We start from the raw sequence: 21,539 nt of genomic DNA, 5'->3' as shown, positions 1-21,539 counted from the left end.
AGTTTTAATCCCAGCTCCACCACTGACTTTGTGAACCATCCCAGATTGCCTCTGTTTTCCCTTCTAGTTTTTCTCCTTTCTCCCTTTCAATTCTAAGCTCACCTGAGCCAGGACTGCTTCTTAAAATGTAACTCAAAAAAGAAGTTCACACTGGTCTTTGGTTGACCTCCAAAAGTACTGTGTTCTTTCTCTCCATACCCTCTTTTCCTCTGGGTTAACTGCACGTTTTGAAAACAAAGCATAAAAATTCCAGCAAACAGAAATTATTTCCATATGAAATACTGCAGAATTCTGTGAAAAATTTGCATTTCCTTGGGTCTCACACAACCCTATTAAAGACCACTGATGATGATTGATCAGATGGTCCTCCAGTTTCATTCTCTCCACTCACCATATTTCTCTGATTCTTTCCCCTAAAGGATAATAGTCCTCATCAAGCAGCTAACAAATGACTTGAACTCACTTCTTTCATGCCAGCAGTGCAAGAAAAAAATCAGCTGTGAATGGCAGAGATCTCCTCCTAATGGACACGAGCATACACCAGGTCCCACCTTCTCTAAGTGACTTGCTGTAGACTTCCCGGCTGCACTTTCATTAGCTGAATCCTGCTTATACAGCACACAGGAAATAATTACAAAGTGCTCCATGAAGTAGCATGTAGGGGCCATAAATTTCAAATTGAGACATCTTCCATTTCTCCACCAGTAGGTGTATGGAGAAGAGGACTTGGGGGGGGTGCTATGCCTGATACCCTCTCACAGTGAAGTCAAGAAGCAAAGTGGAGCCGTCCTTGCATCCTGAGGACAGGCGAAGAGGCACTCTGAAGCACAAGGGTGCTTCACCAATGCGTAGTGGTATCTCAAAAGCTTTCATTCTTAAAACATGACTCTTCTGACATTTTGTTTTAATCCCAGTCTGCACATGCAAGACAAAGTTATCAAAATAAAAGTCTCCATCATGCGAGCAAATGCTGGTTTTGGAGAGGGCCACCATGGTCTGCTATCTCAGGGAAAGGCAAACGAGCCTGGAGGAAGGGGGTGGGGGAAAGAGCAAGGAATTATACATATTCTAATGATGTCTTCATTTCCCAGCAGCTCCACAACAAAAAAGCTCTCCGGTGCTGAGTCTGACCTCACTACAAACAGTAGCAAAATACATGCCTCCCTCTAAGCGCCTGCATGGTTTTCCTCTGCAAACACATTTTCCTTTGTTTATTGTATTTTTTAAGCACATGAGGGCACAGACCACACACAGTATCAGGTAGCCCAGCATGGGAAAGGTGAGAGATGAGGCTAGGATTGCTTCTTTATATGAATATAAATTAATCTATCTCATCCACATATGCTAGTGAGCCACAGCTCATCCTCAGTCAGTTCATGTCCCTCACAGGCCAACTTCTCCCTAGCTCTCCAGAAATCATGCAGATGAAAGAGCCAAGGCTGTGGTATAGGAATTACAGGACTGGAGAGTTAAAAAGGGATTTGCAAATCAAGTAGTAACGCCTGCCTTGGCTTAATTTAATGTATCGTATTCTGCTGCTGCTCCCACCCATAGCAGCAGGTCCGTATTGTACACAGAAGCAGTTATGGTGCGAGACACTACCCCGTCTCTACTGTAGCACCTGGTTAAAAATATGCTCGGTATCCTTTGGGCTCTGACCTGTATACACTGAAACAAAGATAGGGATGAGTTTACAGATGAACACAGGATCTGGCAGCGAGCACACTAAGTCATTTCTCTGCTCTCCTTCTGCACCTTATCAGTGACATTTCCCTAACAGCACAAGATGCAGCACCAGGCTCACTCACTGCGTTTCAGCTCCCCAAGGAAACCTGCTCAGATCCTCCCAGGGATTACACTTTATCTGGCAAGCACCAGAGTAAAAAGCGAAAGCATTCGTTCATTTTGTACCTTGGTTGTTCGCATCCACAGACACTCCAACTCAACAGCAGAGAAGGTAACAGATAAAGTGTAGGATTTCTCTAGAATCTCTTTAAAAACCCCACCTTTGGGTTTGCTGATCATTTCAACAGCATTTATTACTAGGCAACATTACTGCAAGGAATATTTTGAAAAAGCAGTCGCTCTAAACCAGGCACAGCCTCTTTTTTCCTTACACACGTGCAGCCCTTTAAGAAACGTCTAATTCCCTTCATAGCACAACCTGCATTTCTTATTCCCTGGCACAGAATTCCATTTTACACTTTCAGATCAGTTTGGCAATCCGGAGCTGGGGAGGGGGAAGGGAGGAGAGGGAAACGTGCTGCTACGCTTTTCCCTGTGCTATTGCTGTAAGGAAACATGATGATGGGATTACAACTAACTACTGAACTAAAGGGAAGTGTTCCACCTAGAGACCGTCTTCACCAGGGAAAGCAACGGGCAGGTTACCTGCAAACGGACACTCTTTCAGGACTGAATACGCCTGCTGGTTCCGTGGTAAAAAATGATGCAGAGGCATTGCCCCCAGTAGTAATTAACAATGTTAATCTTCTTCTTCCTCTCTATGGTGATAAAAAGAGTCATTTTTATATTTAATTAATGCAGAGGATCATTTTGGAAACTGGCTAATGAGGCTCTGATCACATTACCATGAAAATGTGCATTAACACCGCAACTGAGGAGGCTGCTTCATGTGCAGAGAATCCACTTTGTAATTAGCCCACTGTGAAATGAATCACGTCAGGAGGAACTCGGAGGGAACCGGTCGGCAACGGGCACTTAGCTGCTGCTGTGCCAATAGACCACCAACACCGTACGCTGTTTTTTCTCCTCCGCGCTGCCTGTCAGCAGCAGCGCGGTCCAAAACTGCAAGCGCTCAGCCTCCGTCAACGGCAATGTGTCAAAGCCAGGACAAATTACAGAGAGGGAGAGAACAGATGCTGAAAGGCACTAAACTTTAGTATGCGGGGGTCCGCTGCGCCAAGAGGAAAAACCAAACAAAAAGCTGCAAATCAAATACTGATTCAATCCGAGCAAAAATTATGGGCTATTATGGTAAGTGCTTATTTCGTCTTATCTTATTCTGAAGGAGCTGGGGACAGGTTAGCAGCACACTGCTACTCACACTGCTATGACGCTGAAAGAGACACCAAAATATCTAGATGGGATTAAGATCTTTGTCTAGTAGTAAACAGAAATAACACACACACAATGAATGAACAAGCAGCACACCTCACTCATGGAAACCCTGTTGTACTCAGTACCTGTCTAAAGGTGACAAGCACGTTTCAGAATCATTTCAATTTTAATTAATTAATCTGAAAATTTAACATACTTAAACGTACGGCACGGACATGCCATAAAAAACTTTGTTCCTTAACTTGGAAATAACCTGAGATCACAGACCTACCACTTGCAAAGGCAGCAGTGCAACTTATCTGAAATCAGCCTTATTACCAAAGCCAAGGGCTCCCTTAAAACATCACCGATACGGTTCAGTGAGACTGCTGCTATATGACTGACATCTTGGCAGAAGATGCACAAAAATGTTAAAAGAATCCCACAGGAAGTCATCTGAAGGGGGAGTGGCAAACGAGCAGAAAACAACAGGCACCCAAAATACTAATAATTACCAACACCAATACCACCCCCCCCCCCCAACAACTCGGCTAGCAATTTTGCAAAGGGAAAAAAAAAAAGGCAAAGCAAAACAAAAGCATCTCTACTTACTCTCTGTAAAGAACACACATTTTTACTCTGGAGATGCTGGTAATATCCTCTGCACTCACCTGTGAAACTTCATAGAGCAGTTTGTAGTGCTCCTCTCTCTTCTGAAAAGTGCACAGATTGCAGCCCATCCTAATAAGCAAGACAAGAGCACAGCCTCCAATTTCTCCAGCACTGAAAGGCAAATGCACTGACAGGGAATCACCCTCCAGACTTGAGTACTGTTTTTCATCAGTCACTCCAGCCCCGAAACACAGGCACACCACTGTACGCTGGAAGCGCGAGGCAGGGCAGTGTGTAGCAGCATGCTCTTCTTCCCTTTCCCTAACTATCTTACACTCACGTATACACACACACAGAGTTTCGACTCAGTTCATGGCAACACTCCCCCTGTCTCTGCATCAGTGCACATGACTACACAGATTCTCACTCATGAATATTAATAGCCTCTCATTGATTATTTATGACAGAACGTGTTAGCGGGGAGGGGTGTCATAGCTGCTGCTGATGACAGATGAATATTCACTAATTAAGAAGCAAATGTACTGTGGTTAAACAAAATTCACTTGTGTCAATACCATCTCTGTTTATTAAGGTTAGAGGGACTAAGCCTCATGTATTTCAGCCACACTCGCCTTAATTTTTACAGTAATTGTGAGACTAATTCATGAATGGGGGTGGGAAAGGCACAAGCCAAGTCTTATGTTAGGTCTCCACCTTGTGCAACAGGGATCACGGAATACATTTACAGTATTTGCAAGCATTTTAGGAGAGTGCTTGTGAAACCTGAGCTGATGTTGCTAAAAATTTAAAGCAAAGAAGGAAGGAGAGAAAATTAACCCACATGGCTATACTGCTAGCTTCACCTTTGACACTGCCAAATTTAGGCAAAATTCCACTGTACTCATAAAAGGCATGAGTCTACAACAACTCATCATACATATCCAGTATATGCGGAAACGCAGGTGTGCCTGATCTGGTGCTTTTTACATACATACACACATTGTACTGTTTATTAAATAATCTCACATGCAAGTCTCTCCTGGCATGTAAAAGTTTAATAGTAGTCATAGCCCTAATCTCTAAGAAACTCAACAGATATACCCTCTTATACTCCTAGATATCACAGCTTTTATCGTAACATGCCATTATATCTAATTTTACCATTTGTAAATTAGATTTTAATGGCTCCACAATTCTCACTGTGTGTATAAAGGCAAGGATGCATTTAAAATTAAACCCACATGTTAAATGGTAAGGCCAATGGAAATCACACTCAATTCCAGGCTGACATTAATTCCTATATTGTATATCATGTAATCCCTTGGTAGTTGTGTAAGATAAAAAAGTCCAAGCCATGACAAACCAGGACAGAAAATAAAAAAAAGTTGCTTTTGTTTTATCACTCCTTTCTCAGCAACTCTGCTAATCGAGAACTACGTCCTTCTTCCAAAGCATCTTTAATCTGGAAGGGTTAGCAGGTGGGATCCAAAGCAGAAATAATTACTTGGAAACCAATGAAACCAGTTAGTTAAGATTGACACTGGGCCCTAAAGAGTTGTAATTACTAAGCACTGATGTACAGCTACCATTTTTTTTTTTTGGGTGCAGTTTCCTAAAAGTGCTTTGTCAAACATTTAAAATCGATAACAGGAAATGATTCTAATGAGCACTAATTGTTAACAAATTGGCTTTGCATCTAGCAGCACCTCAAACACCACCAACGTCGGGTAGCAAGCAGATCAACAATCATGTGCTGCTTATCAGTCCTGCCCCTTGGGATGCAATAATCCGATTTTCTGGGCCTTAATTTTACCTAACAGCCGGGATGAAAGCCAAGCAGAGAAACCTACAGGAAAAAACAGACCATTACCGCGAACTCTGCATATTAGTAAAGTTTGCTAGAACCTCTATGTAAATTACAGATAGGTTGAGATGAAATCTTAATTAAATTTCATCTCCTTTAATAAATGAGCAGAGTCAGAAGGAATCAAATAATGACCATTAACAGAGCAAGCTCTTCTCGTATCAGCTTCCAGCACTGTTCTGAAGCATAACATTAAGACTAATTTTTATTTGGTGGAAGAACCTGAGCAGGCAGGTTTGGCTCTGCACTTTCCCAAAGTCCAAGAGTTTCCAAGCTGAACCACAGAGGTGGGTTCATCGTTGTTAGAAAGAATCAGCCTGTGTTCTCCTCCACACGCCCATGAGATGCTGTTTATGCTGAGAGGTTTAAACCCATGAAGGAAACATCAACTCAGTCTTTGAAGGTTTCTATATTGTGAGGTGCAGAAGGATTCTCAGATGTGTAAATTTTGAACTTAAGAAAGTCAGACCAATGAACTAGACAACAGTCCTGCACGGACAACCATGCCCTCTTTCGATAACAGTGTTCTCCCCTTCTACTGACACAACTTCTTCCTCTGACACATACGCAGTCTGAAAGCTGAACTACACTCATAAAAGGAGACATGATTTGCCCTGATGTATTTTTGATGGTGCCTTAAAATTAGTTCTGAAGAAAAAGGGGGGGGAAAGGATATATTACTACAGGAATCCAGTTGTATAGGTACAAGAAACAAACAACAACAAAGAAAAACCCAGACAAAATAAGCAACGGAAAACTGCAGTTAATCTTTCAGCAGTTTCCCCTGACAGTCTCTTTTTTCATTGCTCTTCCTCTGGTTCTTTTGTTTCCTTCTCTGAAGCTGACATAGGCTTCTCCATTCATTTATCAAGTGCCTGCTCTCTGCCCATACAGAGAGTAAAAAGGTTCTGTCTTCAGTGTCTGCGGCCACTAATGCGCACAGTCCGCAGGGCTGAAGAGATTTATTTGAGAAGGAAAGGTGCACTTCCAGGTTCTTGAGCTCCATCTAAACATGCTGCTTTGATTTTACATGTGGTCAAAATACCAAACTTTGTGCAGTACAGAATGACATTCAAGGCAAAACTTGACTGAACCGATGACTAAAATGAAATACATGATGTGCTTTGGTCAAGTTGAATTTGATGTTGGTGAGAAAATAAGCTCGCTCTTTCCTTCCTTCTCTCCCTTCTCTTAATCCCCCTCTAACATAAAATTTGTAGCAAAAGGGACCAAAAAGGTACTAAAACATAATCAAGTAATTCTTATTCTACATGTAATTCAAAGATATTTGAATAATTCAATGCTTTTCTTGATTGTGGAGTTCTCCATGTTCATCACCTACAATTTAATGTTACCGTAAAGACTAAAATCATAATTTATAGTCAAACCAGGAATGTAGTAATGCAAAGGGATGGAGTTTAATTTTAAGAGAGTTACAGCAAAATTTCTGTTAACTTTTTCAAACAAGGTGCCCTTGTTTAGGTCCCTTAATTCACTTTAAGTATCTAGGAGATGACTTACACTTCTGGTATATGGTTTCCTCACTGAAGTATAGAAGTGTCTAACTATAAGCACCCATGATTGAAAGTTTATCATAGCAAAAAATTCAAGGCAACGACACTGCAAATTAAAGGCCACTCACTCCTTTGTATCGTCTTTATCACACAGCTAAAAGACGTGTAATAAAATATAACGTTCATTTTAAGTGAGGATAGTGAGGTTGTTGGACCAAATTCAGTGGTAAAACCCAATGAGGCAAACATGGAATTCCAAATTTCCTTTGCATGCCCTTGAATTCACACTCTCCTCCTGAATTTACCAACCCCATTGCATTTACTCCACATAAATTTTGAAGAATTCCCAAAAATTGAGCTCACAGAATAGATGGCAATGCAATTTATAGGCTGCATACCTGTAAAACAAAAACATCGTAAGAAAAAGAGAGTTGGAGAAACCCTTTGCTTATCCCCACTGTCCCAAACAAAGGCTCAAACTCATAAGACTTGACCTCAGTCTGGCCAGATGTTTTAGTTCATGGTGATAATTAGTGTTTTCCGTAAAGTCTCAGCTGCTGGAATCAGGTGACCATGTATGTCCATCAGTTTGCATATTAGAAAACCAAGGAATTTTCCAGCCCTATGATTGCAGAGAAAAACTTAAAAACCTTCAGTAAACGTAACTCAAGGACTCAGAATTTGCGTACAAACTAACCAGCTTGAACTCTAAAATAACATAATGTATATTACCCAGTAGGCTAAGTGAAGGTGCAAACCATGGAAGTATAGAGTCATTGAAATAGGCTTAGGCTCCAATAAAATGGATTTTTCCAAATACAAAACACTGGAAAACTCAACTGCACTCCCTACAAAAGATACATGAACATCTAATTCAAGGTAAAAATGCACTATATGTTTTACACAAACACCAGAACACACTTACAAAATGCATGATTAAAAAAAGTAAGAATGTGTACCTACAGTAAAATGCAATATTCGCAGGAACAATAATTTATGTCCATAGGAAAGACACTTGTTTAAACTCATACCCTTTAGCACAGACATTGAGACTTCATGCACTGCTCAAAGTCACAGCAAGAATAAGGGTGGTAGGAGGAAAGTCAGGACGTGGAATTCCCATGTTCTGTACTTTCCAGGAGGATTGTAATTTATCTGAAGACTATTTAGGTCTACCTGATTGCAAATCAAATGAAGTCCACAAGTGGAATCTTCCATTAGGCTCGGATACCTCCTGGAAGGTACAGAGTACCTACAACATCATATGAAACAAGTCCAACAAGTCCAGTCTATTGATTTTTATTTTTTTTCCATCCATGGTTAAATTGACACAGATCTATGGGATTCCTAGTCCAAAATGTAAATACATGTCTAGAGAGAAATGGAAAGCAAGCACATGAGGAACCTTCTCTGCCATGATTGCTTACAACACAAGAGCTACTTATCCCTTTTGTTCTACACAGAAAATTAAAATAAAAAACAAATGAAGCACTGTTTATTCACCACTCCCATACGAATGGGCTTGCTAGCTTTCTTTGTGAAAAGTACCATTCCTTTACCAGGTCTACAGGACAAACTTCAGACTTCTCAGATACCTTTTTTTCTCGTTTCTTTCTCAAAGTTTTATCCAGGATATTCTTTTTGTAGGTTTTTACTCTGAGTGGCTTCCTTATAGTTTCTTAAACTGCTGCTATAATCAATTACAGAAGTGTTGCAGAACACCAAATGATGCCTATACTGAATTTTAAGGCATTTGAAATACATAAAGACAAGTGACGTGTGTCAGTTAAATCAAGAAATCGGTCAATGCTGTCCATAAGAGTCCCCTCTAAACTAAAGACTTCGTTAACAAATTCTAAGAGAAACCGGACTTCTCTTGACTTTGTTTACCTCATCAGTTAATTAAAATGAAACTATCTGACGCATGTTTAATTTTTTTTAACTATGTGATCACGTGAAACCAGACTGATAATTCTTTACTGCACTATAGAATTTGAACACTATGGAGTGTACAGAGTAGAATTACTCATAAATAAGCTTGAAAGGATTTAAAGGAAAAGACAAAATTTTATTCAGGATAGACAAATGTAAAGCGGCAGAATAGAGTTGTAGAAAAAACCTCGGATTATAGATAAATTGGGATATTAAGTCCTGTGTCAATAAACATTAAATAATGCACTTAGGGAACATTGCTAAAATATCTAGATTTGTGGTCTCTAAAGCAGTTATTTCTACTCAGAAAATAGATCTGGACTTGTGGATAGTTTCCTTGAACTACAGGTTCAATGCTTATCCACAGTAAGAAGTCAAGCAGAATGTGAGGAATTTTAGGAAAAGGCTGACAACAGAGCAGCAACTATCATCATGAAACTGCACAGACCCCAGCAATATCCACATTTGAATACAGCCAGCAGTCCTGGTCTTTCCATCTCTAAATCATTTAATGGAAATGGAAGAGCTATGAAGAATAGACGAGAAACACAGATGTGTAATAGTTCGCTTTCCCTGCATCTTTCATCTTAATCTATAATTTTTCCCCTCGTACGGAAGCCATTCCTTCTCACATTACACAATGAAATAATCAGACAATACATTTAAAGCAACAAAAGGAAGTCTGGATTTTTTTTTTTCCAAGTAATTTGACTGTGGAACTCATTACCAAAACTCGCTGGAATCAAAAAGCAGAAAAGGGTTCAAAAAGGTATTAGACAACTTTACGACAGATAACTGTCAGTAGTCATCTGCCTGCTTAGGAAGCCCGTAATTCACCCACTCCTGGGAGCTATGAGAGCAAGTACAGCAGCGAGGTTTCTCTCCATGCATCCCGCTGCTGATAGCTTGCCTGCGTTTTATTGTTGGCCTCTTAGAAATCTAATATTGGCAATACGATCCCTTTACTAATTCAATTCTAAAGCTCCAAATTTACCAGTTCTTGCACAAAAAAGCTAGAATAGGTATTAAAGTTTCCTTGCTAATGTTAGCTGGCAATACACTATGTAGTCCAAGTGCGTTACAAGGCTTTATTAATGATCACATAATGACTCTGGACTTCAGACATGTTTATAAAAGTACATTTTCTTATTGTCCTCACTAGTTTCAAAGCTTTTTAAGCTATGTCCATTAAAAGAAAAAAAATAAATCAGAATTTTTTGCGATACTTGAAGATTAAATCTGAGCTTTTTTTTTTAACATCTGCGTGGTAAAGAAAGACTGTATAGAACTGAGATATTACACACCAAGTTCAGGCCCAGACCAAACAAAGGCAAATATCAATGAAACGCCTCAATGAGAAACCGAGCCCACAGTACAAAACTCTAATTCAAATGCTGAAGCAGCAAGAACTGGTTCAGAGGATGACAGCAGCGGTGAGGACTCCTTGGCTCTGTTCTTTCCTCTGATACCTGCATCATTAGAAAAGCTCTTCCTTTCTACATTCTTATAAAATAAGTAACACCTGTCTTGCAAAAGCATTAATTCAATGAACCTTTTGAGTTTTCAGAGCTTTTCAAAGAACGTATTGTGGAGGGCTGTTAACACCCATCCAAGTTCTTCTGCTGAGGCCACCCTCGCAGTTTCCAGCACTCGAATGTAATTAAAATGTCTTGTGTAGTTTCTTAATTAAAAGTTTCAAGTAATACTCATGGAGTGCTAATCAGTATAAAAGTACAAAAGAAAACATTACTCATGACTTGAGAAAGTCCCTTGTTAAAAATGACAATCACAGCAATTTGAGGGATTAGAAAAACTAAACAAGAGATATATCTAGGCCAGGGTGATGGCTGAACATGTCTTCATCCCAGAGTGGCTAAAATATACTAGCTAGAGGTAGATTGGACCATTTCCTTTTTGGTTGCCTTCTAATTTAAGTACCATTAGTTGGATAAATCTACAAGAGTAGTTTTGGCACATCCGAGTATTTCAGAAGTGAGATGGAGCTGCTGAGAAAAGTAGCCTGTCATGAATAATGCCATTATGGACACATATTTACCAACACAGACACTTCACTGTTCACTTTCAAAGCTCATACAATTGACAATCTGGAAGAACTATTGAGGGATACGTGCAATATAATAGATTATTCTGTCTTCCCCCATAAAAATGGACTACTGTGCCCTAGAAAAAAAACCTGGGGATTAGGGAAGTTTTCACGGCCTTGAACGGATTTCCATGGTATTGAAGCTCAAAAGGAGACTTGCACCGAATCAGGCCATAAAAGCAGCTGCTTTCCTCCTTTGCCAAAGCATAAAGATGTAACATAGCTGTCAGAAGTTCACGTTACTATAGTAAAAAATGATTTTGCAACATAGAAATGACCTAAGTCTTTAAAGGAGCAGTGAGGCAGAGGGGAGATGGTTGTTTTTGTGCAACTGATCATGACTGCATCACCCTAAAATTAGTATTAGGTGGTGTATGTGATCAAATCTCAAATCTGGCTCCCAACACACACCTGATAGAATGATGGATGCAGGAGTGGCACCACAGGATGCTGCAGGAAGAACCGTCCACACCGCTCCCACGTCTGACAGCTGGCTAGTTTGATTTAAAATTACAATTTGAACTGAAATCAACTCTGTTTGTTGACAGTCATTAACTGACTACCATAAAAGTGCCGTTAATTCTGTTGTAGTCATCAAATGCTTTGTAATGATCTAAACCTAATGCGGCTGCCCCTCCTATAAAATCCCCACAGCGTCAAAGGTTTACTTTGTACACTGTTTGGGCTTTCTAAAGCTTAAAATCACTGCCAGTGCACCTGCTTTCTAGAAGATCATTAGGTAAAAATCCCAACGAAGCCCAATCAACCTGGCTTTAGTTACCTTACCGTCTGCTCTAGAAGAAAACTAATGTTATTAGATGCGTCTTGCTCTGAAAACTGCTGGTGTTTGGTTACCGTGCCAGCTGTCTGGGAGGTGCGAGGGTCTGCTGGATGCTGACCCAGCTGGCTGCCTGGGCAGAGCCTGGTCCCGGTCCCCACGCCGGCTGCTCCAAGCCCCGCCCCGCCGCCCGGTGCAGCAGACCTCAGCCTTGCCAGCATCCCCCAAAAACCCCGCTCCCTGCAACGCTCACTCAGGCCATCGCGAAACAGCAACGCCAGGTCTGAACTCAGCTATAAGAAGTTAGGAAGAAAAACAATAGAAAGAGTGAAAAAACTCCTGCAGAGGCACACGGATGGAGACAAATGAAATCAAATTGACGATGCCACTTTTTCTTCTATTTTGGTGTCCCGTGTAAAAGAAATTAGCATAGCAAATCCCACTTTAACTCTGAATGAAATTTCAAACCCTTAGTCTGAAATCTGCTCTTTCCTCTTGGAACATGAAGTCAAACCCCAGAGCTTGACAACTTCAGAGGGGAGATTCGTCACAGGCCAGTGGTTTCAGGGGGTGTTTGCCCGCCTGGCCTTCACTGCCCCGCCGCAGGGACACCTCTGCCACACAGCCACCGCTCGGCTGCTGCCTCCCCTGTGCTCCCCTTCAGCGTTACTGCAGCATGCCACGACTTGTGGCTCGTCTGAGCCCTCTGGACAGGGGCATTAAAAACACTTCTTGAATATAGCTTCCTAAAACAGCCAAAGGACAACACACAGTAGACGAAAAGCATTCACTCACATCACAGTCAAAGAATGGTGCCAATTAAAGTGCTCAACTAGTATTTGGCACAGAAACCATCTGAAACCCTGTAAACACCAGAATCACTTAAAAGAAACCTTCAGGTGGGAAGCGGGAATTTGAGAGGCATGGGTCTCATTGACTGTACCAAGACTGAAGCAGTTAAAAAACCCCCAGTGTGTTCTGAAGATGAAGCCCTTAGTGCCCTGCTTCACCAGTAAGTATTAATAGACAAAACAGTAGCAACACCAGTGCAATTCATCTGGGATGAAAATCCTTCCCAGTTAAACTTTCACACAGTGAAAACACAATCTCCCTGAAGTTTTGCATTTTGGATTTCAAAATACGCTCCTCTTGAAACACACACCCAAGCTCCCTAGTGTATTTCGCTTGTCAGTATCAGTCATAAATAAAGGTAAGGTAGAGTCTAGAACAGAGAAACATGGTGAGAAATGAAACAGAAATCTCCTGCTCAAAGAATCTCTGCTTTGTAATTCTCCACTGATGTTCTTTCCAGTCCTAGGCCTGGGAAAAGGATGATCTTTAAAGGTCCCTTCCAACCCAAACCATTCTGTGATTTATCTGAACGTATTCACTTGCTAGGAGATGTCCACCCTGCTTTGTCCAACAGTGCGGTGAGTGCCCCAGGGACCCTTATACTTTACCAAAAGCAAACACTGCTATTTCTTAAAAAGAATAATAAAATAAAATTATATCCTTGCAGGATAGATATTTTAGGAGATATTGTTCGGAGTCCTCTGCCTCAAAAAGTTCAAGGCCACTTGTGCAACCTTTGTCAGCTCCCCAGTAACCCAGATCATGTACTTATATTTCTAAGAGTTTAAAGATGCTCACAGGCAGACACACACCTTCCCTGTGCCCCCGCATCTACCTATCCGCTTGCCCACTCAGATTCTGCTGTAATACAAAAATGGATAAACCTGATCTCATATACTCCAGAGACAATTTCAGCACTACTGAATCATTTAACCTCAAAAGGAAAACAACGGGCTTCAGGCCAGGTAGGCATCTCCTGGGGCTAAATCTGTCCATGTTTCTACTTGTCTGTAAGAAGTCAGCCCCCACGTTTTCAACTCGTCGTCTTCAGAGAGGAGAGAAAGATGCTCTCATTTACCACAGGGGAGGAAGTGACATCTGTGAAAAATGAATTTACTTATCAGGCTTCAAACTACAGGCGGTGTGTATGCGAGCGTGTACACTGGAGGGAAAAGCAGCACATTTCCAGAACTCACTTGTGTTTCATTTTTACAGAATTACACTTCTCACCTTATAAAACAGAATGATCTTTTAATAGAAGGGGAAATATTTAACCTTCTCAAAGTCAATGCTTATTCTCTTCTCTGTGATTGCTTCTGTAGAGATATGAAACAAATCACACAGTGAAAAAAATAAAAAAAAATAATCAAGGAGAATAATGGATTGGGGGTGGTGGTGGTGTTTTTTCTGCAAGACCTTCACATCTAGTCTGAATCTCTTTCATTTCTATTCAGTTCTTGTGCAGGACACTCGGATTATATGTATCAACTTAATTCAGTGATAAGAAAATCCTTACTATAAATCCTACCATGTGGGACAAATCTGTCAAGATCTTGATTATCAAAACAAATGAACAGACAGTAAAATGTGACATACGTAGCGTACACTTTACATGATAAATTAGCCGTCGCACAACTGACAGACATACTGTAACGGGATGTTAAGGTTGCTATGGCAAACAATGCCTTTCCTCCCCCAGCTCCTGAATCACAAGTTTTCTGAAAAGAGTCATTGACTTCTAGCAAAAGACAACAAATTTTCTAGGATTAAACACTACCTGTGTGTAACAACATATATTTCTCTGTCCCACTGTGGTCTTCTTCAAAAGTTACTGCCTTCAAGAGTGACCTCGCCGTGTCACTGGAGTGACTAGCCAGAAGCTGTAAGGTTGTTCTCGTCCCCTTCGGCAGATGCATTAGGGATTTACTGTAATGCTTCGGGGATCCAAATAGTGATGGTCAAATAAATTAGGAAACATACTTTATCATGCAGTGAGCAACAACATTGTCAGCTCAGGGAAAACGAGAGAGTCCTGTCTCAAGCTAGAAAGGTGAACTAAAAATTCAAGTATTTTAGCTACCCAAAAGTTTGGATGCTACGCATCCCTCAGAACGCGGTTACCATGTAAGAACAGTTTTTTTAGGCAACGTTCCCACTTTTGGTTGGAATGAAAATCGTGGGAAAATGATTTCAGCATACGTCTTAGCCAAAATGGTGTTTGGAACTGTGAAGACAGAAAATCAGTGATATAGTTAAAGAAACAGAGAAAACCCCAATGAGAATTTAGTACAGCATCCTTAACAGCTATTTCTGTCAACAAGACATAAGCATGCGCCCAGGAGCTCTCCTGCACAAAGACCAAATCTAGAGAGAGTAAAAGGTGTGGACACATTCCTGATGCAAGGTATTCAGAACCTAAATCAGGATGGGCTCATCCTCGCTGAAAAAAATTACACAAGTCTTGTACAGTAATCCTGACACTTCACTGATTACTCCTCCTGGAAACCTGTCAGAAATTCAAATTAAATTAGCTTCTCATGGCTTTCTTATCAAAACTCATGAACATAGCTGCATTCTTATTGACCTTAACAGAAAAGGACCACAAACTCTTGTTTAGCTGCTAATTTCCCTGATTACAGGGTGTCTTCTTTCTATTAAGTTATGAGACATATGCATATTGATCACCAGCCGACTGGGAACGGACACAACTATGACCACATCAAAATCACCACGTAAAATGATCAGGTTTCTGTACATCTACGAAGGAATGCAGAAGGCACTTGTGCCATCTTTCTGCTTCCTACTGTAGTTCATCATATAGACGTTTCACAAAAGGTCACAATTCAACTGATAAAATGAATCATTTAGGTGCTGTTGTGGACACATGCTACCCTAATATCAAGTTAAGTGATAAAGTAAGGATGAAAAGCAAAGATCTTAAAAACCTGCCGTCCTCGGATGGTTTGTCTAAACCCTCTTTGTACTGTTGGCAGAGAGAACAATTTATATAAAGGTCTATTTTCTGTTTGAAAATACTTTTTATTCCTTCAGGCACAAGCAGAAGAGCAAACAATTCTGAGCAGGTAAAACAGATTATTTAAAATCATTAAATTTAACTTGTACAAAAAAAAAATAAAATCCAAATGTCAGTAAACTATTTACCTAACAACAGAAGTCAAGTTTCATACAGAATTTTTCATACAGAGATATCAAAGTACCTCACAAAGTCAGGTAATGTTATCACCATTTTACAAATGTGTGAATAACACAGAAACATAGCAAAGCATAATACTGAAATATGACAAATAATTTTCAAAATTCAGTACCAGCATAGAAAGCACCAAGAAACTCCATGGTGAGGGAGATACCCAGCCCCCAGCGGGTGACGGCAGAGCGGTAACACACCAGAGGATGGCAACTAATGAATTTCAGCAATTGTTTGGGATAACAAAAAGATTTTCGAGATCTTTGTATACCTTGCAAAGAAACAAAAATAGTACAACTGTAAACCCAATTTTAAACAAAAAACTCTTTAAAGGTAGCTCTTACAATAAACTACAGAGAACACACATAAAATTGGCACTATTTTCCAGCTGGCAACGCAAACCAATGCTGCAGTTCTATCTCATTCTCTCCTGTCCTTCCTTTACTGTATGGTGAGATTTTACTTTTGCATATCCTGCTCCATATTTTCTTGTTTGCAATGTCCAGCTTAAATTCTTTGCCCCACCACAACTCTGCATTTGTTTCTCCATTCATCCATTGATGACTCCAAACAGGCCACTGCGGCTGTGCACTGCCTTTGTCCATCACATCTTGCTCCTTCCCAGCTCTTCTCTACCTTACATCCCTTCACCTTTGGCTTCAAAATTTCTCCAGCGTTCTCCCCCCCATGCATCCTCCCAGAAGCTGAACTCTACCATAATCCCTCTGGCTGGGCACAAGGCCATGAAGAAGACCTCCTCAGACTTCAGAGGGCTGGAGCACCTCTCCTATGAAGACATGCTGAAAAGAGCTGGGGTTGTTCAGCGTGGAGAAGAGAAGGCTCCAGGGAGACCTTGTAGCAGCTTTTCAGTATCTGAAGGGGGCCAACAAGAAAGCTGGAGAGGGACTTTTACAGGGACATGTAGTGATAGGATGAGGAGTCAACAGCTACAAACTGAAAGAGGATAGATTTAGATTGGATATCAGGAAGAAATTTTTCACTACATGGGTGATGAGATACTGGAACAGGCTGCCCAGAGAAGCTGTGGATGCCCCATCCCTGGAAGTGTTCAAGGCCAGGCTGGATGGGGCTTTGAGCAGCCTGGTCTAGTGGGAGGTGTCCCTGCCCATGGCAGGGGGGCTGGAAATAGATGATCTTTAAGGTCCCTTCCCACCCAAACCATTCTGTGACTCTATGACTGTGCCCAGTGGCTGGCAGATGGGAGAACCTGCCAAAGCCTCCGAAGCAGGCTGGGCTGAGCCAGGCTCACCGAGGCTGCTCCCCAGGACAGCCCCAGCTCGGGTGTTACAGCAAGCAACAGCTGCTGCACGCCTGCTTTCCTGCATGCAGCAAAATAAACCAGGATGCCTGGGTTGCAGGTTTAATTGATTTTTTTTGTCTTTCACCCTGCTTCAGAAGTCAGCCTGATCAATGCTATTTCACACTCTCCAGCGCAAGCTTTACTGATCTAACCCCTGACTAAAAACAGATTCATCAAAGCAGCACCACGGGAGGCAATATTTATCGCCTGCAACACACAGGGAATGTCACGTTACAACTTCCTCCTGGCTTTCCTCTTCTATTAGGAGCGGCAGGGAAGGAGGACCCGCACGGCTGAAGCGAGCGCTCGCACTGGAAACTGATGTTGTGTATTTATCCACTCGCATTAAGTATGGAAGAGGCAGTCACAGTTCGTGCTCCCTCGGCGCTCTTGCAAATTCTTATCCTTTCCATCTTCCAGTGGGTGACAGAAAATAGCAGTTACTGACAAATGCTGGGGGAAAGCACAAGACCTAACCAATAAATAATAAATGCATCCATATCTCTATAACTCCTTCCTTCAAGTCCACACAAAGTAAATATGAGAATCCCCGTAGGAAGTCACGGAAGCTGCCGATTCCATTCATAAAGGTAAATAAATGAACTTTCATATTGCTTCTCTGCATTTCTTTAATAATCTGAATAAAAGTTGCCAACTAATAAGACAGCAGAACATGTTCACTCGCCCACACAAGACAGTCTGTCCCTTGCCAAATGCCCCGGTGTGAAGGGAGGTGACCAGAGAGGCTGTGGGAGCATTGGCAAGAAGCTGTGGCAGTGCACGCACAGGAGGTACCCAGCAGCTGTGCACATGAAGAAATAAGGCTTTGTCATTTTGTCACACAGGTGAGAGGATTACTTCCTATACAAAACCGACAGCAACAAGGATTGCTACATGGACGCAGTGTGAAAAGTTACCTGTGCCACTTCAAGCACCTACTTGTTTCCTCTCCAGCCATCTGCTCTTATGCCTTCTTAGCTTGTTATTTTGATGTGCTTTTCTTGAGAATAGTTTCTCATTTCTTTTCAACGGTGAGTCTGTTGCTAACCCCTTTGGTGCCTTCTCCAAATTGTATGGACTGGTTTTCCATATGGAATCAAAAAATCCCCCTGAAAGGCTGAGCCACATCACAGCTTCACTATTGTCAATCCTGCCTGCTGTTGATTGAATATTTCCATTTTGCATAGTTTTGCTGAGATAACGTATTTTTAATCACTTCCCATTCAAGGTGCACACCTTCATCACCAGAGACTCAGGCATTAAAAGCTCATCTGTCACTCTCTCCTATCATTGCCCCTGCTCCCACAGCCCTCTCTTAACATGTCCAACTTAATTCTTCCCCTTGGACGTCTCTATTGATATTTATGAAGCTCTGTAATTTGGGGATAACTATTCTATTTCTTCTATGCCAAACTTCTTCTGGTATCTCATTCATACATCTCCTTAAGTCTGTTTCCTTCAGGGAGTCCTTCTTCAATGGGTCCCTCGCAATGAAATCTCGACTCCTCCTCTGCCTGAACTGAGTTCTGGGTCTCACCACAGCTGGGCTTTGACATCTTTAACAACAGCACCCTCCTAAACCTCTGTCTTCTTCTCTGAACCCAGAATGTTGGAGAACATTAAAAGAACAGGTTTCTTCTCACACTTTTGAACAGATCTATTCCAGGCAATTATTTTTCCAAACCTGACATAATACAGAAATCCAAACCACTCCAAACTTAAACTGCACGTGGACAAATGAAATACACCCTGCTTCTGAGACTTAACACAATTTAGAGCCAGGAATTAGGACCTGCAAGTATTTTTGCTGATTTGAACAGCTGAAAACATTTCAGTCAGAAAGCACACACTGAGCCTGTAATTGGATGTGCTGTAATCAAACAAGTTTTCAGAAGCTGCAGAAGCAATTGCTTACCTCAAGAAACCACAGCAGGGCATCGAATAATGAAGAGCTTGAAGTCATCACCCTGGACGCTCTCAGTTTTACCTCTGGGTACAAAAAGAGAAGGACTGCGGATGCCCTCCCATTTCCCATGCTAATGCCTAAGGTATCACTGCACGTGACTACTGACTACTACATTTGCAGAGTGAACCACAAATTTCCCTTCGAAAGGCATGTCCTCTTCACAGAAAACCATAAAAGCTGACCTGAGTATTCACCACGTTCCCCAGCACAAACAAGAAGTCTGTTTCCAAAGCTCTGGCCAGTGGCCCTGTGTGCGTCTGCCCTGAGCTGTCTGCTAATTGGACCCAAAATGTGCTGAAACAGTCAGCGGGGAAAAAAGCCACCTTATCTTTGTGCTCCAAAAGAATCTTTAAAAGGAAAAAGAAACTCCTGTTGTGAATTATGAGAATAAGCATCTTTCAAATACTGTTAATAGAGTGATAAGAATTACCTTCTCTTCATGTCTATAATACCCTAATCAGCAAGGATTCCTCCTCTCTCCCCAAGCCTCAAATTTAACATGTTTTTTATTTATAGTATTACTTTCCAGAGATGTATATTAGCGCATTTTTTCAAAACAGATAAACATTACCAAAGTAATTACTAAACACATCTTTTCCTGCATAGCCAACCAGGGGCTCAGTTCTGAAAACTTGTGCTATTAATAAATGACACACTGCAGTAAACTAATTGTATGTAAAGTCAATGGGTGCATGTTTAGGAATTTTAATTACCGTTCCGTGATTGCTTTATATTCAATACATAACATGCAGGTAACACAGCCTTTATGATGATAAGCAGTTTAATTAGAAAGCCAAGATAAGAAAAAAATGCCTTTAAGTTACTGAATTTGTTCATGCCATCCATGTGATAACTTGAGCACACAGTTTCCCTCGGTATTTTAAAATACAAAATGCTAATTCTACCCAAACCTTTGTTTCCTCACACTATAACAACCGCTTTATATGCCATTTGCTTCTCTCTCTTACGGGTGTCAACAGCACAGTTTAATTAGATCACGAACCTCAACCTGTCTTAAACATCCAAGCGGGTCCACGCGAGCGAGTGATAGCCCACGTCCCGTGGCCAGCGCAAGCCTCCCGGCAAGCCAAGAGAAGCCTGGGCTGCGCGCTGGCAGCAGCACGCTTACCCTCTCAGCAAACTGTCTCGGAGGATGGCCATTGATTTCCTAGTTATTATGAACATGAAATTATTGAATGACAGATGATAGAGTGTTAGGTCCGACAAGTATTTTCCCAAATGGGTTATCTAGCCGGTGTTGCCGTAGCAACGAGGCTGTTTGACAGCGCTTATGACAAAGAAGTCTTTGCTCAGAATTCAACTATAAAATAGCTCCTTGCTTCCTACCTTATCCTCCCCGGCCCTATCCAGCAACTCCTCAATGCCTCCCTGGCCCGTGCCTCCAGCCGGCTGCTCCAACACCAACCAGGGTATGGCACCACCGCCAGCCATCAAGCCCTCCAGGAGACAACCCTGCCCACAATGGGGCATGACACTTTTGCCCAAGATAATGTTGATCCCCATAAGAAAAAGTAATAGGTCTGACAGTGCTGAATCCATGGGGAACGCGAGTTCTGCATCAGCACACACGACTGACAGCCTGGAAGTAACCACGCTCACAAATCAGCCATCGCCTTGCACTGCTAAAGGTTAAATAATTTCTTGCCAACAAGTGACCTCTGTTGCAGGGATGCAGCGAACTTCTCCCTTATGTCTTTTTTTTGGTAATAAATTAGGGTTTAGTACAGAATGGTTTCTCCATTCACAGGTAGCTTCACAGCCCAAAGCACGGTTATGCTCACTCCTCCTTTCCCCAGAGCAGCACGCATGCCCCTGCACCGCGGTGTCCTCCTTGCCAGGGAGGAATTCACAAGCAATGCTCTCTAAGGAGCACAGAACCACCACTCCACATCAAAACAACACAGCAGGGATGTTGCAAAGGCTTAGATCAAACAAAAAGCAAAGCACAGAAGAGAGTTACACCTCTGGAACACCTGCTTAAGCTTTTCTTTCAATTATAGTCCTTCTTCACCTTCAAGTCATGACTCTTGCTTTTTTGTAAGCCCTTTTTCTACCAGCAGGACATAGCCTGAATAGCCTAAAATGAAACTCAGCTATCCACCTTCTCCTATTGCTGTCACATTTGCTCAACTTTTCTGATCATTCTATAAAATACCTCTCTTTTGAGCTTCTGACTCCTAAAGACAGCTGCTTCAATCAAAACCAGAATTATATGTGCAAGAATATTATATGTGCAGAATTACATGGGCAATAATAGGTTATTTCATTTAAACTGACTCACCCACATTTTAATTCACTGGTCAGTTTTCC

General features: G+C 41.6%; 1 protein-coding gene across 2 annotated transcripts in view; it reads right to left on the bottom strand.

Moving 5' to 3' along the window:
* The window catches only part of PDZRN4 (PDZ domain containing ring finger 4), a 248,818-nt gene that overhangs the window by 101,478 nt on the left and 125,801 nt on the right, over nucleotides 1–21,539 (bottom strand). The window contains exon 1 of one of the 2 annotated variants that reach the window (XM_074563950.1): nucleotides 3,732–4,085. The exons of the other annotated variant lie outside the window; for it this stretch is intronic. Coding sequence (XP_074420051.1) covers nucleotides 3,732–3,800 — 69 coding nt within the window. The 5' untranslated portion in view covers nucleotides 3,801–4,085. Of the gene's footprint in view, nucleotides 1–3,731; nucleotides 4,086–21,539 lie in introns of those variants that run through there. 2 annotated transcript variants of the gene reach the window in all.

The sequence above is a fragment of the Larus michahellis genome, chromosome 1 (assembly GCF_964199755.1).
Source record: "Larus michahellis chromosome 1, bLarMic1.1, whole genome shotgun sequence".
Lineage (NCBI taxonomy): Eukaryota > Metazoa > Chordata > Aves > Charadriiformes > Laridae > Larus > Larus michahellis.
This window is presented reverse-complemented; position numbering and strand designations above follow the sequence as displayed.